The 24,095-nt window shown below is 45.4% G+C and overlaps 2 protein-coding genes across 5 annotated transcripts in view; one reads left to right on the top strand and one right to left on the bottom strand.

Annotated features, from left to right (window-relative positions):
* Positions 1-6,429, bottom strand: part of GXYLT2 (glucoside xylosyltransferase 2) — a 32,948-nt gene extending 26,519 nt beyond the window's left edge. For both annotated transcript variants that reach the window (XR_014507597.1, XM_083426219.1), the window contains exon 1: positions 5,874-6,429. Coding sequence is in view for 1 of the 2 variants with exons in the window: in XM_083426219.1 (XP_083282345.1) it covers positions 5,874-6,196 (323 nt within the window). In the remaining variant the exon portion in view is untranslated. The remainder of the gene's footprint in view (positions 1-5,873) is intronic.
* An 8,132-nt stretch (positions 6,430-14,561) lies between these two features.
* SHQ1 (SHQ1, H/ACA ribonucleoprotein assembly factor) overlaps positions 14,562-24,095 on the top strand; it is a 59,087-nt gene continuing 49,553 nt past the window's right edge. Inside the window, exons 1-5 of one of the 3 annotated variants that reach the window (XM_083425548.1) lie at positions 14,562-14,699; positions 17,808-17,982; positions 19,052-19,113; positions 19,931-20,053; positions 22,224-22,381. In XM_083425548.1, coding sequence (XP_083281674.1) covers positions 17,840-17,982; positions 19,052-19,113; positions 19,931-20,053; positions 22,224-22,381 — 486 coding nt within the window. In that variant the 5' untranslated portion in view covers positions 14,562-14,699; positions 17,808-17,839. Of the gene's footprint in view, positions 14,704-17,807; positions 17,983-18,911; positions 19,114-19,930; positions 20,054-22,223; positions 22,382-24,095 lie in introns of all 3 variants that reach the window. The other 2 variants (XM_083425550.1, XM_083425549.1) reach the window with 2 other exon arrangements.

The following is a 24,095-nucleotide window of genomic DNA, read 5'->3' as shown; positions in this document are numbered from 1 at the left end:
TCAGTTGGTGGAGCATGAGACTCTTCATCCCAGATGGGTGAAAGATTCGTGCACTGCAGGGGGTTAGACTAGATGACCCTTGTGGGACCTCCCTACTCTATAATTCGATATTTTAGGTGTATGGTAGGTGGGTGTGGTTTGGGGGAAATGGCCCAACCTGGAACATGTGCTGGGTCTAATTTGGCCAGCATGCCGCAGGTTCCATGTCAGAGAAGCTTAGGTTTCAGATCTGTTAAAACTCTTGACTTCCATTAATATATCAGCCTCCCTAGTCTTATATATGCATATTTAACTGATATGAAAACTGTAAATAACTGAAAGGATATATTTCTCCGTGTCCCTCATTAGCATTATTCTCACTTTAATCAATGGATCTGTGGGCAGAATGAGCTACTGCTCCATAAAGATCTGGGCAAAAACTCTCACAGCGCAAGAAGATGGGAGAGTTGGAAAAAATCTGCATCCCTGCTTCTTTATTCTGAAGCTTTCTCCACTGATGAACGGCGCCTGCCAACAGAGACTTCGTAAGAAGCACTTGAAGTTTCTGTAAATAAATAACACCCAGATAAAATCAAACTTTGGAACAGTTTATTTGTATTCATTTATGCGGGGGGACTTGGGAGAGCTGTCCTGTACTCCAACGTGCCGGGGGAGGGAGATGCAGCCACAACTCCTGCGCCACGTCTATCCTGCACTCATCCTGAACAGGATGAAAGGAACACCCTGATCTCAACAGAAGCATCCCCAATGTCCGCAGCAAGACTGCCAGTGCGCCCAGCAATCACAGCCACTCCAAAAGGCAAACACCTACTACTCAGTCACAATCAAGTCATGTGGGCACTGTTTAGCAATCCAGAGGCATGAGACAGGGCACAAACAGCCCTTTCTGTCCACTCCTCTCCACTGGCAGCCCATGTGGTCAACCTCTCCTGCTACAGTGGTACCTCTGGTTGCGAATGGAATCCGTTCCAGAGGCCCATTTGCAACATGAAAACAGCGCAACCCACAGTGGCACATCTGCGCACGCACGGGTTGTGATTCGCCGCTTCTGTGCATGTGTGTGATGTCATTTTGCGCTTCTGCGCATGCGTGAGTGGCGAAACCTGGAAGTAACCCTTTCCAGTACTTCCGTGTCACCGCGGGACATAACCTGAAAGAACGTAACATGAAGCGGACGTAACATGAGGTTGACTGTATTTTGCCTTTCCCTTCATGCTCTCTCTGTCACCAATTCTTCCTAAATGACCACCTCATACAGCATGGCCACCCCACTTGTGCTTGCTGCCCCCTCACAGTAAAACCAGCCTGTGTCAACACAGCATGGAGGGGCCACCAGCCCAGAAATCATCCACCTTGCTATCCACTACCCCTCTCAGAGGCTAACAGAGCAAAGGTCATACACGCGAGGAAAAGGGGTCCCTGGCAAGAAAGAAGCAAGGTTGTGTGGCAAAGTCATAGCTTTTATTGGTGGAGGAAATGCCGAGAGAGAAAGGTACACAGGTGTAGGGCTGCCAGACAATCGCTGGGGTAGGGCTCCTGTGCCTTGGTGCAGTGGCTCTCCAAAGGGCGGACAGTAGCCACGTCCCTCGGGGCTCCAGCGCTATGTTGTGAGCACCTTCGCAGGTGTCACACAGCTGTCAAAGCTGCCTGGGTGCATCTTGGCCACTAGTGCTGGTCACAAGGTGGGACTCCCATCCTAGTCTGCACAAAGCAGCGTGTGGGAGGTGGTCCTGTGGAAGGGAAGGCAGAGAGAGGGTAATGATCAAAACAGGCAGGAATAGTAGCAGCCTTGGATGCACAATAGATAAATGCATGGAGGTGAGAGAGAAAAGGAAGCAAGCGCCCCCTGAGTGCTTATGCGTCAGTCTACAGTGACTGGGGTCCCCTTTGCCCTCAGGGGCTGCAGTGAACCCCTGGGAGCATGGCATGACAACAGCTTGCTCTACTCCGCCATGCATCTGGGCAGTGATCTTGCAAGGCCAAAATAACGGTGAGTGTTTTGGCTGGCAGTGGCTGGAATGGATTGCCTCGCATTCACAGACAGAGAGCTTGCCAGCAGGGAGTAGGGTGGGTGAGCACTTGCCCCAATACAGCAGATCAGGGGAACGGCACTGCAGCTGCACAGCTTGGGCAAGAGTCAATATTCACACGGAGCAAGGGGCATACGATTGCAGAGGATACGCTTTTTGCAGAACGTTCCCCCCCCCACCGCCCCGCTTCCCTTGCTTACCTGTGTGGGGTGCTCTGTCCCGTCATTCCCAGCTCTGGCAGTGGGACTGTTGGCGTTCTAGGCAGAGAAGTGTTAGCAATGTGCTCCAGCATCATCTCTGGAGAGAGATGGAGAGATGTTGCTTGGTGCAGTGCTTCCTTTTTTTATTACTGGGAGGAGAGGCACACAACCTGAGACAGGAGCCAGCAACAGACCCATCACCACGGTTATCATCTAAGTGATCCTAACCTGGGACCAGGCATATATACAAAGGAACACTGGAAGCTCCCTTGCACTGAGTCAAGCCAATTGTTCCATCTAGCTCAGTGCCGTCCACAATGACTGGCAGAGGCTCTCCAGGGTTTCAGGCAAGAGTTTCCCCCAGGCCTACTTGGAGATGCCGGGGACTGAACCCGGGGCCTTCTGCACACAAAGCAGATGTTCTACCACTGAGCTGTGGCCCTTCCCCTATGCACCGTTTATTTGCTCTGTTATGTATACCCCATCTTTCATTCAAGGGAAGGCACAAGCCTGTCTCTTCCCCAGTTCCACCCACTGCATCTTCACCCTCTTTCTGATGCTACATTGGCACAGTTGCTTTGGCACAGAAGGATAAGGTGCCATAGTGTTGCCCCAGGGTATTCTCACAGTTCTGCTAGTGCCCTCCAGGTGTTCTATACCCATCAGCCCCAGCCAGCACAGTTGGGTCACGTTCTGCTGGCATAGGGGGCTGTTGTGCCATATCCTTGTAGCCTTTTATAGCCAGCATTAACTATCTCACCCTCGCTTATCCATTCACAGGGGAGTTTTTAACCACATTTGCTTCTCATTTGTTTGGTAATGTCCACGATAAACTCAAGAGATATGCTCTGAAGAAAAATGACTTCAGGAGGTATAGTTGCTAATGGAAGATAATCCTGCCTTAATACACCCATTTGAATTCAGTCCATGATCCACTCCCGGTCACAATAAACATCCCTTGCTCACAATCAGATACAATGCTGGTAAGAAACCAGCCGCTTTAATAGGGTGAAGAATAAGACCTTGGAGAATGGGGCAGTCTTTCATTCAGAACATCTCTGTGAAATCATGAATCAAAGACACACAGGGTTTGTTTGATAGATGAGGTCACACTGAGCTAAAAAAGGGATGGGAGAGCAGCTTCCCAGCTCAGGGACACCACATAGCAATTATCTATACTTTCATGAATTAAAAAGTTGTTATGTTCCAGCATTTTAGTTTCACCTTTAAAAAAAGAAGAAGTAAATTACAGTATGTTTTCCTAACTGCAGTTCACACACATTTAATTAAATGTCTGGATTAAAGGTGTTTTATTCAGCTTCGTATTATTCTACCAGCAACATTAAAGCCACACACCTGTCATGACTCCCTCTCCTTCACTTTGATGCACTAGACTAGAGCGTGTCTGTGCGATGGGGAGGGGGACAACATAAATTTAGTTTTTAACCTGCATTTCCTCCTAAAATAGCAACTTGGGGGCTATGTGCATGATTTTCAAGGGGAAATACTCCCGCTTCTGCTAGAACCACTATCCATATCCAAATGGCCCCCATCTTTGCTTTATTATTACTATTATTATTATTATTAGAGAGGTGACCTCAGTTCTCTAATGACTCATCTACTTGGATTTCATAGATACAGAAAGGTGCATTTAACTTCCAAACATTTTCATCGTATGGCAGACAATAATGTTTTTGTTTCCCGTTTGAAACAGGCCTGTGTGAAATACTTTAAAAAATCTTTATAGCTCGTGTTCTTGTGTCTAATATTAACATTATCTTCATAAGTCTAGTCATGACTGTTTCAAAAATCAGGCAAGGAGAATATAATTCCACCCCGCCTAAAGAATCTGTTTAAAATTCTGCCGGAAGCTTATCTTAAAAGAGCCATCAATCGACTCGCCAGGCTCAAGAATGAGAAAATGGAAATGGAAATGGAAACGCATATAAAACCCATAAAACCAAGGGAAAGAAACTGAACTGGGAAACCTCAATATTTTTTTCTTCCTGCAACCCTACCCCAGAAGTTTTTCTGCTCTGGGGAATGGAAATTTGCTGAACTAGTGAGCAGACACAAAAGAAGTTCCACTTGGAACTGCAACTTGATTCACACGTGACATTCAGAAACTTGTGTTAGTAGCATTTGTGAAATGAATCGCCAGTGTTTATTTTGGGACAAGTATATACCGGTACTTGAAGATGATGCGTATCACCCTTCCCAAGCAACAAGTGTACATTCTGCCCACCTGCCCTTATATGAAGATCATGGCTGTGTAGCAAAACCATCAAAAATAAGGCAAACCTAAACAGGGAAAGGCACAAATATTCTACAAAATGAATTAAAAGTGAGGTTGACTTCAGCTGCTGATCCAGGAAGTCTTTCTGGAAAGGGCTATTTTTCACATCACTGAGGCGGCAGATTATTTATCTCTCATTTCAGTAAATGGGTTTATAACTGGATTGCATCTTTAAAAGCCATCATTCCTCCCTTGGCATGTACTATGGTAAGATCCCATAGAACAAAGCATCTTGCGCGGTCCTGTGTGGTACCTATAGAGTCATTTCAGCAAAATATACCTAAGCAGTGAGCAGGAAAAGGACTGTGTCCCATCTCTGCACAACACTGCGCATGATCATACACATTCAACGCATGGGCAGTCATAGCGCATTCAATCAGTACTCTGCATTTTGGAGTTCACTCCCTGCATTGACTTTTCAAATTCACCAACCATATACAGTGGTCCCTCGGGTTAAGTACTTAATTTGTTCCGGAGGTCCGTTCTTAACCTGAAACTGTTCTTAACCTGAAGAACCACTTTAGCTAATGGGGTTTCCTGCTGCTGCCGTGCCGCTGGACCATGATTCTGTTCTCATCCTGAAGCAAAGTTCTTAACCCGAGGTACTATTTCTGAGTTAGCGGAGTCTGTAACCTGAAGCATATGTAACCTGAAGCGTATGTAACCCGAGGTACCACTGTACTCCATTCACATTAGAATCTGTGCTACTCCTTGCACAAGTGTGCAGCACTATGTGTCAACAGCCTTATCATCTTCTCCCAAAAAGTAGGAGCACCATTCAGACAGCGCTACTCCGCTACACCAACCCCAAGGGTCATGGGAAGCAGCCCAGAGGAAACTACAAAACTGGCAGGCACACAACTGAGCAAGGTGAGGTAGGTGTAAAAAAGGATACAATGTGCATTGCCAGGACCAATCGTTGCTCCTTGTAAGTGTGGGTGCATGCTATATATAAAGCGTGTGTGCTTGAGAGACAGACAGAACATCCTTTTCACACATCCTTAGGTACCCAGAAGACGCATCAGGTCCGCCTGCTAATCTGCGCCCTGCAGAGCAGCCCCTTAGAGCTGTAATCCGAACACCCTTCCGATTTATACTCCCTTTGCAATCCAAGGAAACTTTCGCGGGGTTCTCAGGATCCGAGGCTGCGAGACCACATGACACTGAAGAAGCCCCCCCCCCCGCATCTTTGCAAACTCCCCATCCCAGCCAAAAACAGATCGCTAGAGTGTTTCATGACCGAAGAGCATGCAGAAGACAATGCAATTACAGTAGTGGAGAAATACATAAAATGCATTGAAAATAATAATGCATATTTTAAAAATGCCTCTTTTTTGAAGGCTTTACCTCACGTTCGCAAACTTCCCTCGGGCAGCGCCGCGCCTGCCCGTTTTTCTGTGGAGACGTGGCTCCCTCTTGGAAACCTGAGCCTGAGCCGCCGCTGCCGCCTCTTCTTCCTCCTCTCGCTCCTCTGCAGCCTGGACGGGTCGGAAGCGCCCCGCGGCGAAGTCCCCGCCGGGCCCGGAGGAGGAGGAGGCGCGCGCCGGGCGGCTTCCCCCCGCGGCAGCTTTCAAAGGCGGCTCGTCGGCGTCGCTGCCCACGAAGAGGTAGAGCAGCAGCAGGAGCGCCAGGCAGAGCGCCAGGGCCACCACTTTGCAGTAGAGTTTCATTGTGCGCCGGGCGGAGGCGGCGGCAGCCTCAGAGCCTCAGCCGCGCAAAAGGGGAGACGCCGCCTCGCCGCTCGTCGCCATGCCGCCCGCCCGCCCGACGGCAAGCTGACTCCAGCCTGGGCATCTTCTAAAGCGCCTTCCTCGCCGCCCGAGGCATTCCTGGAAGCGCGCGCGCGAAAGCGAGTGAGAGAGAGAGAGTTGGCGGCGCGCAGCGCCACACTAAGCCCGGCTGCGATTGCAGCGGCCGAGAGAGGGAAGGGGTGGGTGGGAGGAGCGAGAGGGTCGCCCCTACCGTAAAGTGCGGAATAGCACCTCTTCCAATAATCCGAAAGGAAAAGCCTCTCAGAATTTGCCGCTTGCTTCCCCCTCCAACATCCCGCAATCGGTGTTTAGTTAGTTACGTAGTTAGTTAGGCACTGATGAAAATCACAGAAGACACTGCATAGCTGTTACTGTTTACTATTGGATTCTAATGTCTTATTGAATTTATTATTGCTTTATTTGATATAAATTGTTTGTTTTGAAGTTTTTGTGACCTTTTATATTGGGTCTGATTGTTACTATAAATGTTTGTTGTTGTTGTTGTTGTTGTTGTTGTTACTATTAGTAGTAGTAGTACAGTAGTAGTGTTGGAAACCACCCAGAGTGGCTGGGGCAACCCAGCCAGATGGGCGGGGTATAAATAAAATATTATTATTATTATTAGTTAGTTAGTGGCAGAATCGGGATTCAAGAGGACTTTAACAGGTTGGAGAACTGGGCCAAAACCAACAAAAAAGAATTTCAGTAGGTTCAAATGTCAGGTTCTACACTTAAACAGGAAGAATCATGGGCGTAGCCAGGATTTTCATTGGGGGACGCATGCCTTTTGTTGGGGAGGGCAGAATCTCAGCTATGTATTTTTATTGATTTTTATTGGTTTAACTGCCCCCCCCCACCCGTGGCTATGCCCATGGGAAGCATCAGCTGCACAGATATACGATGGGGGACATCTGGCTTACCAGTAGTAGATGTGAAAAGGATTAATTTATTTTTTTATAATATTTTTATATTATAAAAAAATAAATTAATGGATAGGTTTGATCTTCTTGCAGTCCATGGGACTCTCAAGAGACTCCTCCAGCACCATAATTCAAAAGCATCAATTCTTTGGCGATCAGCCTTCTTTATGGTCCAGCTCTCACTTCCATACATCACTACTGGGAAAACCATAGCTTTTACTATACGGACCTTTGTTGGCTTAAATATCACCCACTTGAGTGGATTGCGATGAATAACCTAGGCTGGCACATGCATAATCCGAAGGGTGTAGGTTGTACTCAATGTAAGTCCTACTCAGAGTAGACCCACTGAAATCAAACTAACATGACTAACTCACATCCATTCATTTCACTGGATCTGCTCTGTGTAGAACTTATCTGAATACAGCCATTATGTTGCAGAAACCTGCCTTAGGACAAAAGAAATTTTATTGCTCTCTCTGAACTAGATTCAATTTGTCTCAGCGGTGACATTTTTAAAGGAAGGAGCTTGGCCTGATAGTTATGAATCTGCCCTGTCCAAAAAGAGCACTGAAATGTCTCCCTCTTTCTCTAAGGAGCGACTGATTTATGGGGGAGGGGTGTTGACTGTTGCGTCTTTTTGTTTTTATGTGGCTTGAAGAATGCTTGGCCAGCATTGTCTGGAAAGCTAACTAAAACCAGATGTTTCTCTCTGTAAACAAAGCAAACCAAGTTCACGCCCAGTATAAACATAACATGATTCAAGTGGGATCTTTGCATGTAGTATGGTGAATTGCATAGGATACTTTTCATCTCTTTTTCCATCTGTACATTGCATACCGTCCTCATTTAGTGATCTCCCGTATCTGGGAAAACCAGCGATGACATCACTTGCATTTTCATTTACACACTGCATACGCATTCAATAGACTGTGCAAATACTTTTAATCTGACAGCAGAGCATATGAGTCCCCTGTATCCAGGCATTAATTGATTATTGTGTGGATCAGAGGAAGGAAACCTGTGACCTTCCAAATATTACTGGACTATATATCCCACCATCTCTGACGATTGGCCCTGCTGACTAGGACAGATGTGAGTTGGGAGTCGAGCGTCGAGCAACAATGAAGGGTTCTCCACCCTTGCTGTCGAAGTAAGGCGACCATAAATCCACCACTGTGAGTTCTAAAAAGTTTGGGATCCAATGTCTTGTTGTCACAGCTGGAACAGGTTAATGGAGCTTACTCCCAGGTTAGTGGATAAACCGACTTCATCCAGCACACAAGATACAGTGGGTGATATCCAACATCAATCATATTCAGACCCACGGAAATTAATGGACTTAAATTTCTTGTCCAGTGCTTTAAAGGGGTCTGCTCTGAGTATGGCTAACATTGGATAATAACAAAGTTGAAACACACTGGAGATTAAAAGAAAATAAAGTTCACCGCAGAACTTTGCCAGAACAGAAAATTATTTACCAAATGGCAGGGATATGTGCGTTCAAATTAACTGAATGGGACAAATTATTCCACAATATGGATGCAGCCACTGCAAAGGTTCTTTGTCTTTTTCTCCCAGCTACTCATTCTTCCACCATAGTCTGGACACAGAGAAGGGCAACTCCATTTGCAATGTATATCAGTGGTTAAATGTTGTTTCTTAGTACACAGGTTTGATTCATTATCACCTTAAAAAAAATCTGAAGGGATTCGCAATTCACGTGTTTGACATAGAGCTGCCAACTGAGCAGAAAAAGTACTTTGACCTGCTCCTGTGCCTTCAACTGCTACTTGTACGAGTAAGTGGAGCTTTTAATAACATGGAAATAAGCAACATCAGCTGCTAGTGCCTGCAGATTAAGCTATCAGGGTCACGACAAGAGTTTGCAGGAATAATTCTCGTATCTGAAAAAGGAAATAAAACATGCATTAATTGTTTCAAAGCAAAGTACGCCAACTTCTCTGGTTTGTGGATTACAGCCAATAACATAAAACAGGTGAAGTGATGTAACATCAGCCTAGTTACAAATTGACAGTAATGATCTTATCATCGTTAGAAACAGGATGGAAAAAAGTATTTAACATGGGAATCAGTCCAGTGTAAAAGGCATTAGCGATACATCATTTTTTAAAAGCAGCTGATAAAGATGATTGATCCCATAATTAGGTTGTTAGTCTATTACTGCAGAAGCATAAGATGAGAAATATATGACTTCTTCATGTCACCACAAAAATATAGGACATTACACTGAATTGGCAGCTCCCACTGGAAATGGCGGCGGCGTTTAGCTCCCTCTCCCCCCTCCATAACAGAGATGGGAATCTGTGGGCCTTCAAAGGTGGTCGGACTGCGACTCGCATCATCCCTGATCATTATTGGTCGTGCTGGCTGTGGTAGATAGGACTTAGGACAGGTTACCCATTTTCTGATATCACAACATGGCTTATTTCCTTTCCTCAGCTCCATGTTATGATGGCAGGACATGAATACAGTGGTACCTCAGGTTACAGACGCTTCAGGTTACAGACTCTGCTAACCCAGAAATAGTACCTCGGGTTGAAAACTTTGCTTCAGGATGAGAACAGAAATCGTGTGGTGGCAGCGCAGCGGCAGTGGGAGGCCCCATTAGCTAAAGTGGTACCTCAGGTTGAGAACAGTTTCAGGTTAAGAACAGACCTCCAGAACAAACTAAGCTCTTAACCTGAGGTACCACCATATGCTCTCCCAGAGACTATGGGAGCGGGAAGTTATGTGATGGTTGGATTTGGTGGCAGTCACAAATATGGAGTAATGTCTGCTTTGGTTCCAGTGAGAATCTTTCTTCCTCAGACACGACCTCATGGGAGTATGAACTTAAAGAGTGTAGGATGCAGGGTTGAGTTACACTCTTTCTCTATGAAGCCCATGATCCTGCTCCATTTCAGCCATCCTGCTGTCTGTGTTTATTATTTAATTGCATTTTACCCCACTTTTCCAACAAGGAGCTCAAGGCTTCGGCCACAGTTGTTCTCCTCCTCCTCCCCACAACAACCCTGTGCGGTAGAGTGGATGACTGGCTCAAAGTCACCCAGTGACCTTCATGGCTGAGTGAGACTTTGAACCATGGCCTCCAAGGTCCCTAGTCCAGCACTGTAATCATTGCACATGTTCTGTTGTGTTTTATGTTCCTGAGTAGCATAAGAGGAATCAATTCCCTGCCTGTAGGGATGCCTGAGCTGTCAGTACTGAGCTTGCTGCTGGCTGGCCCAGTGGCATAGCATGGGTTGCCTGCACCTGGGGCTGCTCAGAGGGGAGATGGGGCGAGGGAGGGAAACGGATGGAGTCTGCATATGGATTCAACACCTAATGGCGTCCACGTCACCCAAATCGCAGCCACAGAGATACGAAAAAAAGAGCCACTCTGTTGTCTGGACCCACTTCCTGGATCACATGGAGAAGCTGTTTCCAATTGAGCCCACCAAGGGAAGCGCACAGCTGTATTTAGGCAGCACTGGGTGCTTCCCCTAACAATTTTGTGGCTGGGGCACACACACACACCGTGGCACCCCCCATACTACACCACTGGGCTGGCCCACTGGCGCTGCTGGAGAGGGGGGCACAGGAGCACAGTCTTGTGTGTGTGTGGTGTTTTGGGGTTACTTCACTGTTGCTGCAGGCCCATTGGCTTTTTCTTTATGTGGGCGGCATGTGGTGGCTGCAGAGTTTCCAGGGAAATTGAGTGCATGTATTCTGTTTTTGTAATTCCTGGCAATGAGTGTTTCTTCCTCCTTCCTGACTTCAGAACACATTGAATATGGTGGTCCTTTGGCTGGGGAACCTGTGGCGTGCCCCCCCACCCACACAGTGTGAATATTGGATAGCTCTGTTAGTTAAAAGTTAAGCATAGAATTGGGCTATAAATATTATGGCAAGTGAATGAAAATAACTTCTTTCTTCTCTTACTTCCCCCACTTATTGTAAGACAACCCTGACATTTGATAGAAGGGAATACTGAAAGTGAATAAAGGGCAACGTTTCAAGAATATATTATGTCTCATGCAAGGAACTTACTGAACTCAAGAGTAGCCAGACTTCCTTCTAAAATTTAACATGGAATCAAACAATTCAGCTTCCCACATTCTCTCTGTAGGGATTAAGCAAGGGATTTGGATAAAGAGTGAGCTACTCTGGAAATAAAAAAGATATCATTGGATGGTCATAACACTATTATGAGTGAAACTATTATAGCCTATAAAGTCCTGAGAAATTAAATCAATGACCTGGAAAACAAGATCACGTTAAGGAACATTAGATTAGCAGGGTGTCCCTCAGGGCACAGAAGAGAAGAAGCTTAAGAAAAAGAAAAGAAAGAAACTCACACAATCTGGTTTCTAGTAAATGCAAGGATGAAAAATTATGCTCCCTTGCACCCAGCAGTATTCAGAGATATTTTATATTCTAATCTCTGAAGAAACACCATTTCCATCACATTTGGAGACTGGTGAGGGTACTTTCATGTAGTCTACCAGCATGTGGCTGGGAAACCATGTGAAAACGTATCTTCAGCAATTATTTTGTTATCCTGTAAGTTGCATCTGTTTTAGTGCACATGAAATCAAACTGTATCAAGGCATCTTCAAATTGACAAACCAGGAGCCTGACAGTGACCACTATGTGTGTGTGTCTAACCCCCCCCCCACAACCCTTTCAATCTTGTCGGTGTAGCTATTCTTGAAAAGTATATCTGTTTAGTTCCTTAAAAGCCTTATTTGCAGGGTACTTAAAAGTACCGGTACCAGGGGCTCAACAAAATACCCCTGTGCTTCAAAACAACTTGTACCTGTCACATTGCTGAAATGTGAAAGCTTTTCAACCTCCCCAACAGATACCCCCAAAAGGCAGAATGGGTAGCATTGAATAAAAAAAAAACCACATATAAACAGATGACATTCCCCAAATCCTGCCCCACTTTAGAGACCTATTTCTTTCTATCTATCTATCTATCTATCTATCTATCATCTATCTATCTATCATCTATCTATCTATCTATCTATCTATCTATCTATCTATCTATATCTATCTATCTATATCAGCTGAATTAGAAAGGCTTAAAGCTATGGTTTTCCCAGTAGTGATGTATGGAGCTGGACCATAAAGAAGGCTGACTGCTGAAGAATTGGTGCTTTTGAATTATCGTGCTGGAGGAGACTCTTGAGAGTCCCATGGACTGCAAGAAGATCAAACCTATCAATTCTTAAGGAAATCAGCCCCAAGTGCTCACTGGAAGCTGAGGCTCCAATACTTTGGCCACCTCATGAGAAGAGAAGACTCCCTGGAAAAGACCCTGATGCTGGGAAAGATGGAGGGCACAAGGAGAAGGGGACGACAGTGGACAAGATGGTTGGACAGTGTTATTGGTCAACATGAGTTTGACCAAACTGCGGGAGGCAGTAGAAGACAGGAGTGCCTGGAGTGCTCTGGTCCATGAAGTTATGAAGAGTCGGACACGACTAAATGACTAAACAACAACAACTTGGAATATGCCCAGTTTTAAACACATTGGCAAGTTCAGAAAAAGGTGTACCCTAAATCCTATTGCATTGTTTCTCAGAACAAACAAGTTCAGCAGGAATTGCTTCCATTGTGTTAGAACTTCAGCCATACAGCTCAGTCTTGTGGCTGAGTATCTAGAATAACCATGTTTGTCTAACTCTCAAATGTGTGTGCATAGGACTGCAGTTATAGTTGCGCTTATGCCCTGTTGTCACCAAGTTAGTTGCAAATAATGTATGCCCACTGATTTCAATTGGAGAGTGGACTTTATTGTGACCAAACTTCTTGGGAACTGGGCCAAGAGCTAATGTCACCTAGCTGGGTAGGGAATTCCTCTTTCTTGCCTTCCTTCTTATACAACCTTTATTCTGGGAGCTCTGTTCCAGACCCCATCCGTCCCCATTTTAGATCCTTAACTGGTCATGAGTTTTTCTTCCTATATTTCATGGTAGTCTTTTCCAATATAGAAAACATTTCTATTACATTTATTTTTATCAAATACATTTGCTACTTTCCCAAGACTGCTGTGTGCTGGCCCAAAGCATATTTTGTACCGGAGACACACCCAGTTACTTATTTTTTCCTACATATTTTGGCTGTCATTGTGTGCATGGATGCCCATGACTGTATAGAGGACACTCTGCCATTTGTTGGGATGTATGATTTGAGCTGAACCAAAGCATGTTTGGGGCTGGATGCCACCAGATATTTATTTTCCTCCCTACAGATTTCCATAAACTGGTTATGCACCAGTAGGATACTTCGGGTTAGCATTTTGTAGAGGACCCTCTCCCATTTGCTTGGGTGTACGATTTATGCTAGGGGACGCGGGTGGCACTGTGGGTTAAACCAGAGCCTAGGACCTGCCGATCAGGTTGGTGGTTCGAATCCCCACGACGGGGTGAGCTCCCGTTGCTTGGTCCCAGCTCCTGCCAACCTAGCAGTTCGAAAGCATGTCAAAGTGCAAGTAGATAAATAGGTACCACTCCGGTGGGAAGGTAAACGGCATTTCTGTGCGCTACTCTGGCTCGCCAGAAGTGGCTTAGTCATGCTGGCCACATAACCTGGAAGCTGTACGCCGGCCCCCTCGGCCAATAAAGCGAAATGAGCGCCACAGCCCCAGAGTCGGTCACGACTGGACCTAATGATCAGGGGTCCCTTTACCTTTATGATTTATGCCGGCCCAAAGCCTGTTTTGGGATGGGCACCCGTTACTTAAGTTTTTTAATGGTGTTACGTTGTCATTGTGCATTTAAGAGTGTTTCCCAAGCATAATTTTGATTGTTGGGATTTAAAAAAAAAGAGCCCACCACCCAATCAGGCACATTAATGATATTTATTTGGTGGCTCAGGGGCATATGGACTTTAATGTGGGGATACAGGAGCTTCTTAGTTCTTCGAAGTTTTGAGCAAAGTAAGGAACTAGGAACTGAGGATGCAGCTTCGCTGCCATTCAGTAGTATTACTATTAGCTGGTTGGAAGATTACTGAAAAGCCAACCCAAGCATTTGCATGCAAAAGAAAAAAAAAGCAATGCCTCTTTGCAGCGTGGCCAGCGGCAAACACAGAACTACGGAAAGTCACGTGCAGCTGCCCGCTTCGCTCGCATCGCCCGTTATAGCGAACCGAAAGGAAGGCGCAGGCGCGGGATGGCGACATTCCTTTCCCTAGCCGGGCTCCTGTCACGTGACGCTCACTCCGCCGCGCCGCCCTCTTTTTTCACATTCTCGGCGATTTGTGAATGGGCGCGAGCCGACATCTCCTGCCAATGAGCTTGTAGCCCGGCCTCCCAAGCGGCCCGCCTCCGAGAGACCCTTGTTCTCCATTGGAGGTAATGGTTGTTGACCGCAGGCTCCAGCCAATTGGAAGCCTATGCGCCATTGGGATGGGCGGGCCATGGGCGGTAGGGGAAGACGGGTTCTGCCAGCGCGTGTGTGGAAGTGCGTGGTCTTCGGTCGGGTCGGTGGGTGAGTGTTGGTCGGGGCTGGTTGCCGAGCCTGGCGTTTTTCGTAGTCTTTTAGAGCGGGGATGGAGCTGTGTGGAAATGGAGGCTGTAGCCGACAGTAATACGCGTACAGACACACATGCCCGGATATACACTCATGCACACACCAGCATACACACAGACATGCGCGCACCTATCCACACACTTATAAACACATCCACACACTTATCCATGGCTAAAGGGAGCTGGAGGGGAATTTGTAGTAGCAGCCTTTTATGGCACCCTGTGTTGGGGCTGCATCTGGGCTTTTCGACAGGCGTGCCCACTGATGCGTGTATGTGAGAGAGTAAGTGTGTAAATGCAGCAGGTTGTACCTTACTGCGGACTCTTGAGTCACTCACCATTTAGAAACACGTTTGCTGTGTTCTCTGTGAAAGGGAAGCAGGGTTTATTTGAGGCTCCCAACTCACGATGGGTGTCAGCAGTGCCTCTGAATATATCAGTTGCTGGTGTGGGGAAGGGGAGTCGTCAATGGGAAAAGGGATATTGGGTTCATATCCTATTTGTGGAATTCACATAATAAAAATGTGGCTGGCGATGCTGACGTTAGTTAGTGGTTCCAAGTTTTTTATTTGCTGGAAGATCTGAAGCACTTTTTAAAAAAGGAAAGCTCACATATCCCTGAACTCCCAATTAAAGTTTGTATGCTCTCATTTTTTATTTTTATGTTGTGAACATCCGTGTGATCTTTGGATGAAGGCTGGTGTACAAATTTAGTCATTTAATAATAATAATAATAATAATAATAATAATAATAAATATTCAGATATCCCTTGACTTATATATGTACATGAACAGGGGTCTCCTTCCTTTGTCCCAACAATAATGTTATTCAGTTAAAATAATCATGGTTGTGAAATGCTCATAAACGTGTGATGGCATCATAATACCATAAATAAGTAACTGGGGGTTTGTACCCTAAAATGTGCTTTCAACTAGGGCAAATCATATGCCCAGGCAAATGGGAGAGTGTCATCTGAGATTCCAGTGCATCAAATATGGTCAAAGGCCTGGAAACGATGCCTTATGAGGAACGGCTAAGGGAGCTGGGCATGTTTAGCCTGGAGAAGAGGAGGTTAAGGGGTGATATGATAGCCATGTTCAAATATATAAAAGGATGTCACATAGAGGAGGGAGAAAGGTTGTTTTCTGCTGCTCCAGAGAAGCGGACACGGAGCAATGGATCCAAACTACAAGAAAGAAGATTCCACCTAAACATTAGGAAGAACTTCCTGACAGTAAGAGCTGTTCGACAGTGGAATTTGCTGCCAAGGAGTGTGGTGGAGTCTCCTTCTTTGGAGGTCTTTAAGCAGAGGCTTGACAGCCATATGTCAGGAGTGCTCTGATGGTGTTTCCTGCTTGGCAGGGGGTTGGACTCGATGACCCTTGTGGTCTCTTCCAATTCTATGATTCTATGAAATATGTCTCAGAGCTCCTTGTGAATGCGTGGCACAGATGAGGGCATCTGTATCCAACAAAAATAAACAAGCTGGAGGGGGGGGGGGGAGAAGTAACTGTAGGCGTCCACACTGAAATGTGCTTTGGGCCGCCTCAGAGCATCCTCCAGGAATTCCTGTAGAATTGTTGATCTGTTAGATAAACAGAGGTCTCCTATCAACTCTCTCTCACCACCTTTAACCAAGTACAGTTCCCAGGATTCTTTGGGGGAAGCCATGACTCTTTGAAGTGGTGTGATATTGCTTTAAATGTATAGTGCAGATGGGACCTACTATACTAAATGTCCATGAACACGGGTGTATTGTACTGCTTCCTTTCTTCTTCTAGCTCCACTGTCTCACCAGTTGCTTCAAAGCCTGATTGAACATCTCCAACTCATGAACACTCTTGATAACATCATCTGTTTCTGCAGTGTGCCCTACTTTCCTTCATCTTTGGCAAATAGGCCTGTCTTCATAAAATCTATCCTGCACCCAGCGGCTCTTTCCACTCTGTCATGTGCTGTGACTCCATTCCCTAGCTCTCATAAACTCTTGTTTCAGATCTACTTGAACTTTTGCATCTCCCTCTGTATATTTTTTTCCAACATACTCTCACTGATTACTCATATCAGTCATGTCAGCATTTTCCATCTAGGGTCTTCTTCAAGGTATTAGCTTCCAATCTTCCCATCCGCAAGGCTCTGATGCAGTCATGCTCCTGACAACATTGCTGTGTAAAAGCTGTATTTTGTTTATTATTTCTCAGAAGCTTGATGGCATTCTCCTTAAAACCCAAGGGAAGTGTTTTCCCATTTTGCCAAAGAGGCAATTTTAATTTTTTTATGAATAGCAGCATTCTACACTCCTTCCACAGACCTTTTCTTGAGCAACTGCTCTTTGTCCTCAATCCCACTTACTTCCAGTCATTTAACCGCTCCTAAGCTTCAAAGCATATTCCCTCAAACTTTCAGTAAAGTCCCAAAATCTTGACTAAAACCTTTGCTTTAATTCACACAGGGTACACACTTCAAACATTAACCCCAGCCCCTTGAAAGATCTGTTCTACCATCTCCTTTTGATCTGATAGTCATTAATGCCTCTGCTTTCTGCCACTTGCACAACTCATGTAACCCCAAAATGGATTGCCAAATAGCTTTACATCTCCCCAAAGTTACTGTTTCCTTGTGTATTTCTCCCTGAAAAGCTAGAGCAGCCTGGGAGGGTGCTCCAGAGACATTGGGTAGTGTTCATGGGCTTTGGACCCTGATGGCCGGGCCTGTACCATGCTGCTTCATCACTAGCATTATTACAAGTGGTGTTCTTGATGTCTCTGAGATGGTTGCCCTGTGCTTTAGACTCCTCAGCCCTTTGCAGATATGATGCCTCAGGGTCCTACAGTTTTAGGATGAGGGGTGGGCCAGACTGCAGTCACCCTGGAGTCGAAGGGGGGGGGCAATCTCCCCCTCATAATATTTACAAAACTATTTCAGACTGCCAGTGGATGGACAATTAGAAAAAGAAAAGTAATTAACAGAAATCAATTTATCATACTCAGGTGTTCATGTGTCACTGGTATTCTCTTATGTTTGCTCAGATGGTGATTCTTTTATTTCCATGACATACTTTTTCAGGCAGCACCTTTGGCTTTTGAGCAGTATTCAGCATGATAACTCCAGCGTTTGAACTGAGTCAGGATCCAGATTTTCTTACAATAACAATCAAAGTACCATATGCACGAGTTTCAGAGTTTGAGGTCTATTTTGAAGGGAAGGAGTTCAAGTTTTATGCGAAACCATACTTTCTCAGGTAAGCAACATCACTTTATTAGGTTGAGTTTAACTGCTTATGTATTGTTTGTCACATTGTGTTAATAATTGCTTCCCCCCTGTGTTTCTGGGGGCAAGTTTGTTCATTTGTGTGTGAGAGACAGAAAATCCTTAATATAAGATACATTCTGGAATCACATATTGGCTGAATTCAGATTGTGGTTTGTTTTGAGAATTATCCTGGGACCCACAGTGGTACAACCCTGACTTATTAATCTAACTGGTTTGTGCAAACTACAATAGCCTGTATTCAAATGAGATGAGAAACTGGTTTGTTCCAAGCCGTTAATGAACGCTTCAGATTTCCTCCTTATTTGTGCAGAAGAGGGAGAAAGAGAATGTATGAGCCCAAGGCTTGCTGTAGTACGTTGTTTTGTTTCAGCAGAAGTGTGCTTACACTTCACCCTGAAGACTTTCTGTGAATGTGTTTTATATGCACATTGTAAATGACACCTCTGGCATTTATATAGTGCTATTTTGAATGTTAAAAACACCTGGCATACATACTCAGTATATTCTTGCAACAGCTCCTTAAGAGGTGCCAGTATTATCTCTATTATAGAGGGTGGGGTGAGACTTATCACTTTGTGATTTCATGGCTGAGGTGGGATCTGAACTGGCTCTTGTTTCTGAATTTTATTTTATTTTATTTTCTCCTGGCTTCCCTATATTGGATGCCAGCATGGGCATCTGAAGTAACACTCATGCTTGTTGAGCAAGTCTTTTCAGTGGACAATTAGTATTTATTAAAATATTGAGAAAGCAGGAAAGACTCTAGGGAGGACTTGAGAGGGGATAGGGCCTTAAGGTCATGCATTCACTATTCTGCAAGGCACACGGCAGTTACCTAAGCTGTCCTTTTCTGCCTTCATTCCCTGCTCTTCTCGCTACCTTACTCAAATCGCACAGCTTCCAATTGGGCTTCCTTTTGCATAGAAGTGTACATGGAAGGAGGTTTTCCAAAGCCTGGCAACCAGTCCCTGGTTTCCTATTATCCTTACCCCTGCATCAGATATATAATTAAATGCCTTTAATTCCACCCCTCCCAGATTGGCTCTTCCAGGAAGAATTGTAGAGGATGGGAGAGAGAGAGCATCGTATGACGACACAGGTTTGTAATTCTTTTTAATTAAATATCTTCATTTTGAGGAAAGCGTGATATGCAAGCTTCCTCTGCTGTTAGGTTTGCTTCCACTTTTAGCAGTAGTATAAAATGAAGCAAGCTGTCCTGGTTGTTTCAGAATGTTTTGCTTCGTAGAGATAAGTGGGATGGTTTAGACTTGCTAGATGGAAGACAATGATGCTTCCCATGTCACAATTTTTTTTTGTGCAGAGAGCGTCAAGCGCAGCCTTATCTAGTGGAATGTGTTGCATGACAAATTATGAATTTGGGAAGAATGTGCCCTATCTGTTCCCCATCTTCTTAGCTTGGGTTTTGGGACTGATCGAGCAAGACATGTAGTAGATGTAATTCATTTGTGCCTCTCTCTTGCAATATGGGAGGTGGTGGAAGAAAGCAAAAGCCACTTGCACTTGTTCTGTTTGAAGAGGGGCCTTTTTGAGATATATGAGGTCTAGATGTGGAACTGCGTCTTGTGTGACTTCCAAATCTTTCCACTGGGAGGGTGTGCAGATCCTCCTTTTGTATGTTGGGTTGGGAGCTGAAAATGAGCCGTAATCACCTGTGCTCCTCTTTCTCTGCTTTATGAATGTGTGAAATCATTAATGAATGGGGACGCTTCACTTGCAGGCCTCCGTCCCTGGAGTAATGCAAGCAAAAATGAGAGCAGGCAGGGTTGTTTTGGGTTTTTTTTTTTTTAGTATAGTCTGGCCAGCAGTTTTGCTATTGCTTTTCAAAACACCCTGGTAGTAGCTTATCTGGATAAATGGAGAAATGCCTTTTGTTAACTCAATCCTTTTCTTTCAAGGGGTTTTTACAATTCATCTTCCCAAGGAAGTTCCTGGAGAGAATTTTGATGGGCTAGACATGTTGACAGCTCTGTTAGCGCCAAAGAAATCCAGATCTGCAAAACCTTTAGTCGAAGAGATGGGTTTGTACAATTTTAATTTAAAAAATGGCTCACGGGTTCATTCTCTCTCCCTCCCTCCCTCTCTAAGTTCAGAGAAACATGAATTTATGTGCTAGATGTTTTACTCGCCCTGCTTCCTGCAAATAGGAATTTAATGCTTTATATGGGCTGATAATGCTTCTGGTTGATCATAGAAACACAGGAAGCTGCCTTTTACGCCTTCTTGGTAATCGCACTCGCCCTGTGGGAACCCGCCCCCTCCACAAGATGTCAAGGAAATAAACAACTTTTTGACTTTTAGAAGACATTTGAAGGCAGCCCTGTTTAGGGAAGTTTATAATGTTTGATGTTTTATCATGTTTTTAATATTCTTTTGGGAGCCGCCCAGAGTGGCTGGGCAGCATAGAAATAATAAAATTATTGTTATTGCCTTCCCCAATCAAGTGCTGCCCAGATGTTTTGGATTACAGCTCCCATTATGCCTGACCATTGACTATGCTGGCTGGGGGCTGCTGGGAGTTGTAGTCCAACCACGCCTGGAGAGCAATGAGATCGAGGGAGCCAGATCAACACTAACTGACACCATCTCTCCAGGATTTCCTCTCTCCCCTTGCATGAGAATGAAGTTTACATCTGAGTCTCCCCCTTTCAGGTACACCACCAGCACTATCATTTCATGATGGGAGAGGGAAATGGCGCTTATTGGCTATCTGCTACCGCTCCAATTTCTTGGCTCTAAATGCCAAGGTCAAATCCCAGTATGTGCTCTCAGTTGTCACTTTGCAGCCAGCTCTCCCTGAAGTAGGACTACATAATGGGGTAGGAGAGCTGGGGGGGGGGGGGATCACATCTGGGAACCAATGTGCCCCTTTGGTTTCATATAGTACATAGGTAAAGGTACCCCTGACCATTAGGTCCAGTCACGGACGACTCAGGGATCGCGGTGCTCATCTCGCTTTATAGGCCGAGGGAGCCGGCGTACAGCTTCTGGGTCATGTGGCTAGCATGACTAAGCCGCTTCTGGCAAACCAGAGCAGCACATGGAAACGCTGTTTACCTTCCCGCCGGAGTGGTCCCTATTTATCTACTTGCACTTTGCCATCCTTTTGAACTGCTAGGTTGGCAGAAGCTGGGACCGAACAACAGGAGCTCACCCCATCACTGGGATTCGAACTGTCGACCTTCTGATCAGCAAGCTGTAGGCTCTGTGGTTTAGACACAGTGCCACCCGCGTCCCTAGTTCATGGGATGCAAAATCATGGCCCTCTAGTGGCAGTGATGGCTCATTTATCAGAAGGAATGTGTTTTGTGTTAACTCTGGAGTCGTACCTTGGTTCTCAAATTTAATCCATTCCGGGATTCCGTTCAACTCCACAAACGGTTTGAAAACCAAGGTGCTGCTTCCAATTGGCTGCAGGAGCTTCCTGCAGCCAACTGGAAGCTGTGTAAGCTGCGTTGGATGTTCGGCTTCCAAAAAATGTTTGCAAACCTGAACACTCACTTGTGATGTTCGGGAGCTGATTTGTTCGACAACTAAGGCGTTCGACTACCACTGTACTTGACCAAACTCCATCTGAAACCAAAGGGGCACATTGGTTGCCGGATGTGAAATATATTGGCATTATTTTCAGCCTCCCTACTCCATTAATAATTTCCCCATATATTGCCCAACACACTCTTTGATCTCACCATTGTCATTTCCGGGCACGACTTGTCATTTCCGGGCACCACTTCTGGGTCCCTGGTGTGTGTGTGCATGCAAATAGAAGACTTATCAATGGGGAGTTGGGAGTATATACACGTACTTCATTATAAACCTAAAAGTAGAATTCATTATAGTGAACTGGGCAGATTTGTGTGTGATGTTGGCCAAGTACTAATCCTGTCTTTTGCTCAGTATCAGTTTTTCTGGTTCTTAGGTTTATATCTCTGTCTTTCCACACAAACAAATGTAGCATATGTACCCCAAGCGAAGGTGCACATTTCCCTGCAATATTAAATGGGCCTCCACCCCACAGGCCTTATGATTCTTATCCCTCTTAATCAAAGTGACTTCCACGGTGTGGATGATCTGGGAGGCAGGGTGAAGCAGCACAATTCCAGTTTCCAAACTGGGGGCTCTGGTGTTGCCTTGTGGAAGATTTGTTACCTTTTTGGTTCCCCTCACCACCACCTGACCTCAAAACTTCAGGTGCTGAAAATCAAGAAGAGGAGGAGGAGGAAGAAGAAGAAGAATTTGACTGGGAAATTGAACAGACACCTTATGTGGAAAGCAAAGACAGCCCCTTATGTTCGCCTTGCACCTATGGATTTGGAAATCTGAAATCGGGAGTTTTCAGACGTCTTCAGGTATGTTCAGGTATTTAAAAACAAACAACAAACTCATCAACTCTTCTAATAGGCACAGCTTCTTCCCTCAGTCTCCAATCCAGAACGAAATTTGAAACGCATTATGTATCAGTGTGAAGGAAGTCTTCATGGCGTTGCTATTGAAATGAAATAAAACCAGCACACAAACATTGATATCTGGGTGGATCCCACAAATAAATGTGTGATGTCAAGGCAACATGGTTGTTCACATTCATTGGGTAGCCTTCAACGAAGTTTTACTCATAGGAGACCCGTTGAAGTTGGGGCCAGCTTAGTCACGCTAATTAAAATCAATGGGTTGAAACTTAGTTGAATACCATACATTCTTGTAAGCAAACAATATATTCAGAACCACCTTGAGGTTGGCAGTGGCCCATTTGAAACAACCCGTACAATGTGAGCCTTAACTTTTAAGGTGAAATCCTCTGTCTTTAACTTTGGCAGTAGGTCCCATGGAATAAGGCAAAGGGAGGCTGCTTCAGTTGTTTTCTGCTGCATTCTCTCCCATAGCCTAGAACCCTGTGCAGCAGCTTTTCAGAGAGCAAGGCACCGCAGGGGGTAGAAGGGAGTCGTGAAAAATGCCTTCCCGCTCTGGTTGTCTAGCAGGAAGACTCTGTGAGCTGGAGTTCCGTTTGTGGGAACTTTGAATCCAAACCCTTGCAATGATTAAGTGGCAATCATTACAAAAGGTTGTGTGTTCTGATCGTAAGTGCCCTTTTTGCTGACGCCATGGAATTTCTGTATAAAGCCCCACATGAGTGCCCCCAGGTTCATGGTGTTTAATGAAATTGTGCGCAATTTTGCATTGCGTAATTGGCCCGATGCAAAGTTTTCACAGCATCATTCGGGAAGATAGCCCATCTAGGAAAAGGAAAACTCTGATCCTAAACCTCCATTGCCTTATAGGCAGGGGCTCCAGCTCCTGGGGGCCGAGGCCTTTTGTGTCCCCCAATACCTTTGGGGTGGGGGCCACCCCCACCCCCCATGTCCAGAAAGCATGGAGCCGAATGTGGCACTCCTCCAGTGTCCAGCTCCTTCTCATCCTGCTGCAGAGGGGAAGGAAGGTTCAAGGAGCCTCCTGGTGGCGGCGGCGCTAGCATAAGGAGGTTCTGGCCAGTCAGCAGGCTTGCACCCTGGGGAGGTCGCTTTGGTGCTGCTGATGGAGCGGTTTGACTTCACCCCTGAATACTCACTCCATTGTCTCTCGAGACAGATGGATGCCAACGTTCAGGGGATTTCCATGGTCTATAGTGTGTCTTCAGCTGAAATTTGTGGAAGATGCTTAGCAGCCTGTAACGATGAAAAATGACAGTTAAATATAAATCTTAGAATCGTGTTGTCTCTTCTTAGGTGCTGCAGGCTTTCTTGGTTTTTTTGGTTTTGGAAAAAAATACATGATTTTCTCTGTATAAGCAAAGAGAAGAATCCACACAGCGCGGTTCTGTGTGAAGAATACAATGCAGGAAATGGAAGTATTGTGTTAAATGAACTGTTCAGCTTTCTTCATTATGGAAGCAGTGGGGTTCTGTAAATACTTGTTCTCAGGCTCCTGTTTTCAAACTTGTTTAGGAGTAATGCGAAGGTGCTTCTTGCGGGTGCTTGCAATATTTTCAAATAGGCTATAACCACGGGTGGGCAGATACCAGCAGAGGTGGTTCCCTCGGACCTCAGGCTCCTTGACCATTTTCAGTAG

Source organism: Podarcis tiliguerta (assembly GCF_965153285.1).
Source record: "Podarcis tiliguerta genome assembly, chromosome: 2".
NCBI classification, from domain to species: Eukaryota; Metazoa; Chordata; class Lepidosauria; order Squamata; family Lacertidae; genus Podarcis; species Podarcis tiliguerta.
The sequence above is the reverse complement of the archived record's forward strand: the minus strand, read 5'-3'. Positions and strand labels throughout refer to the sequence as shown.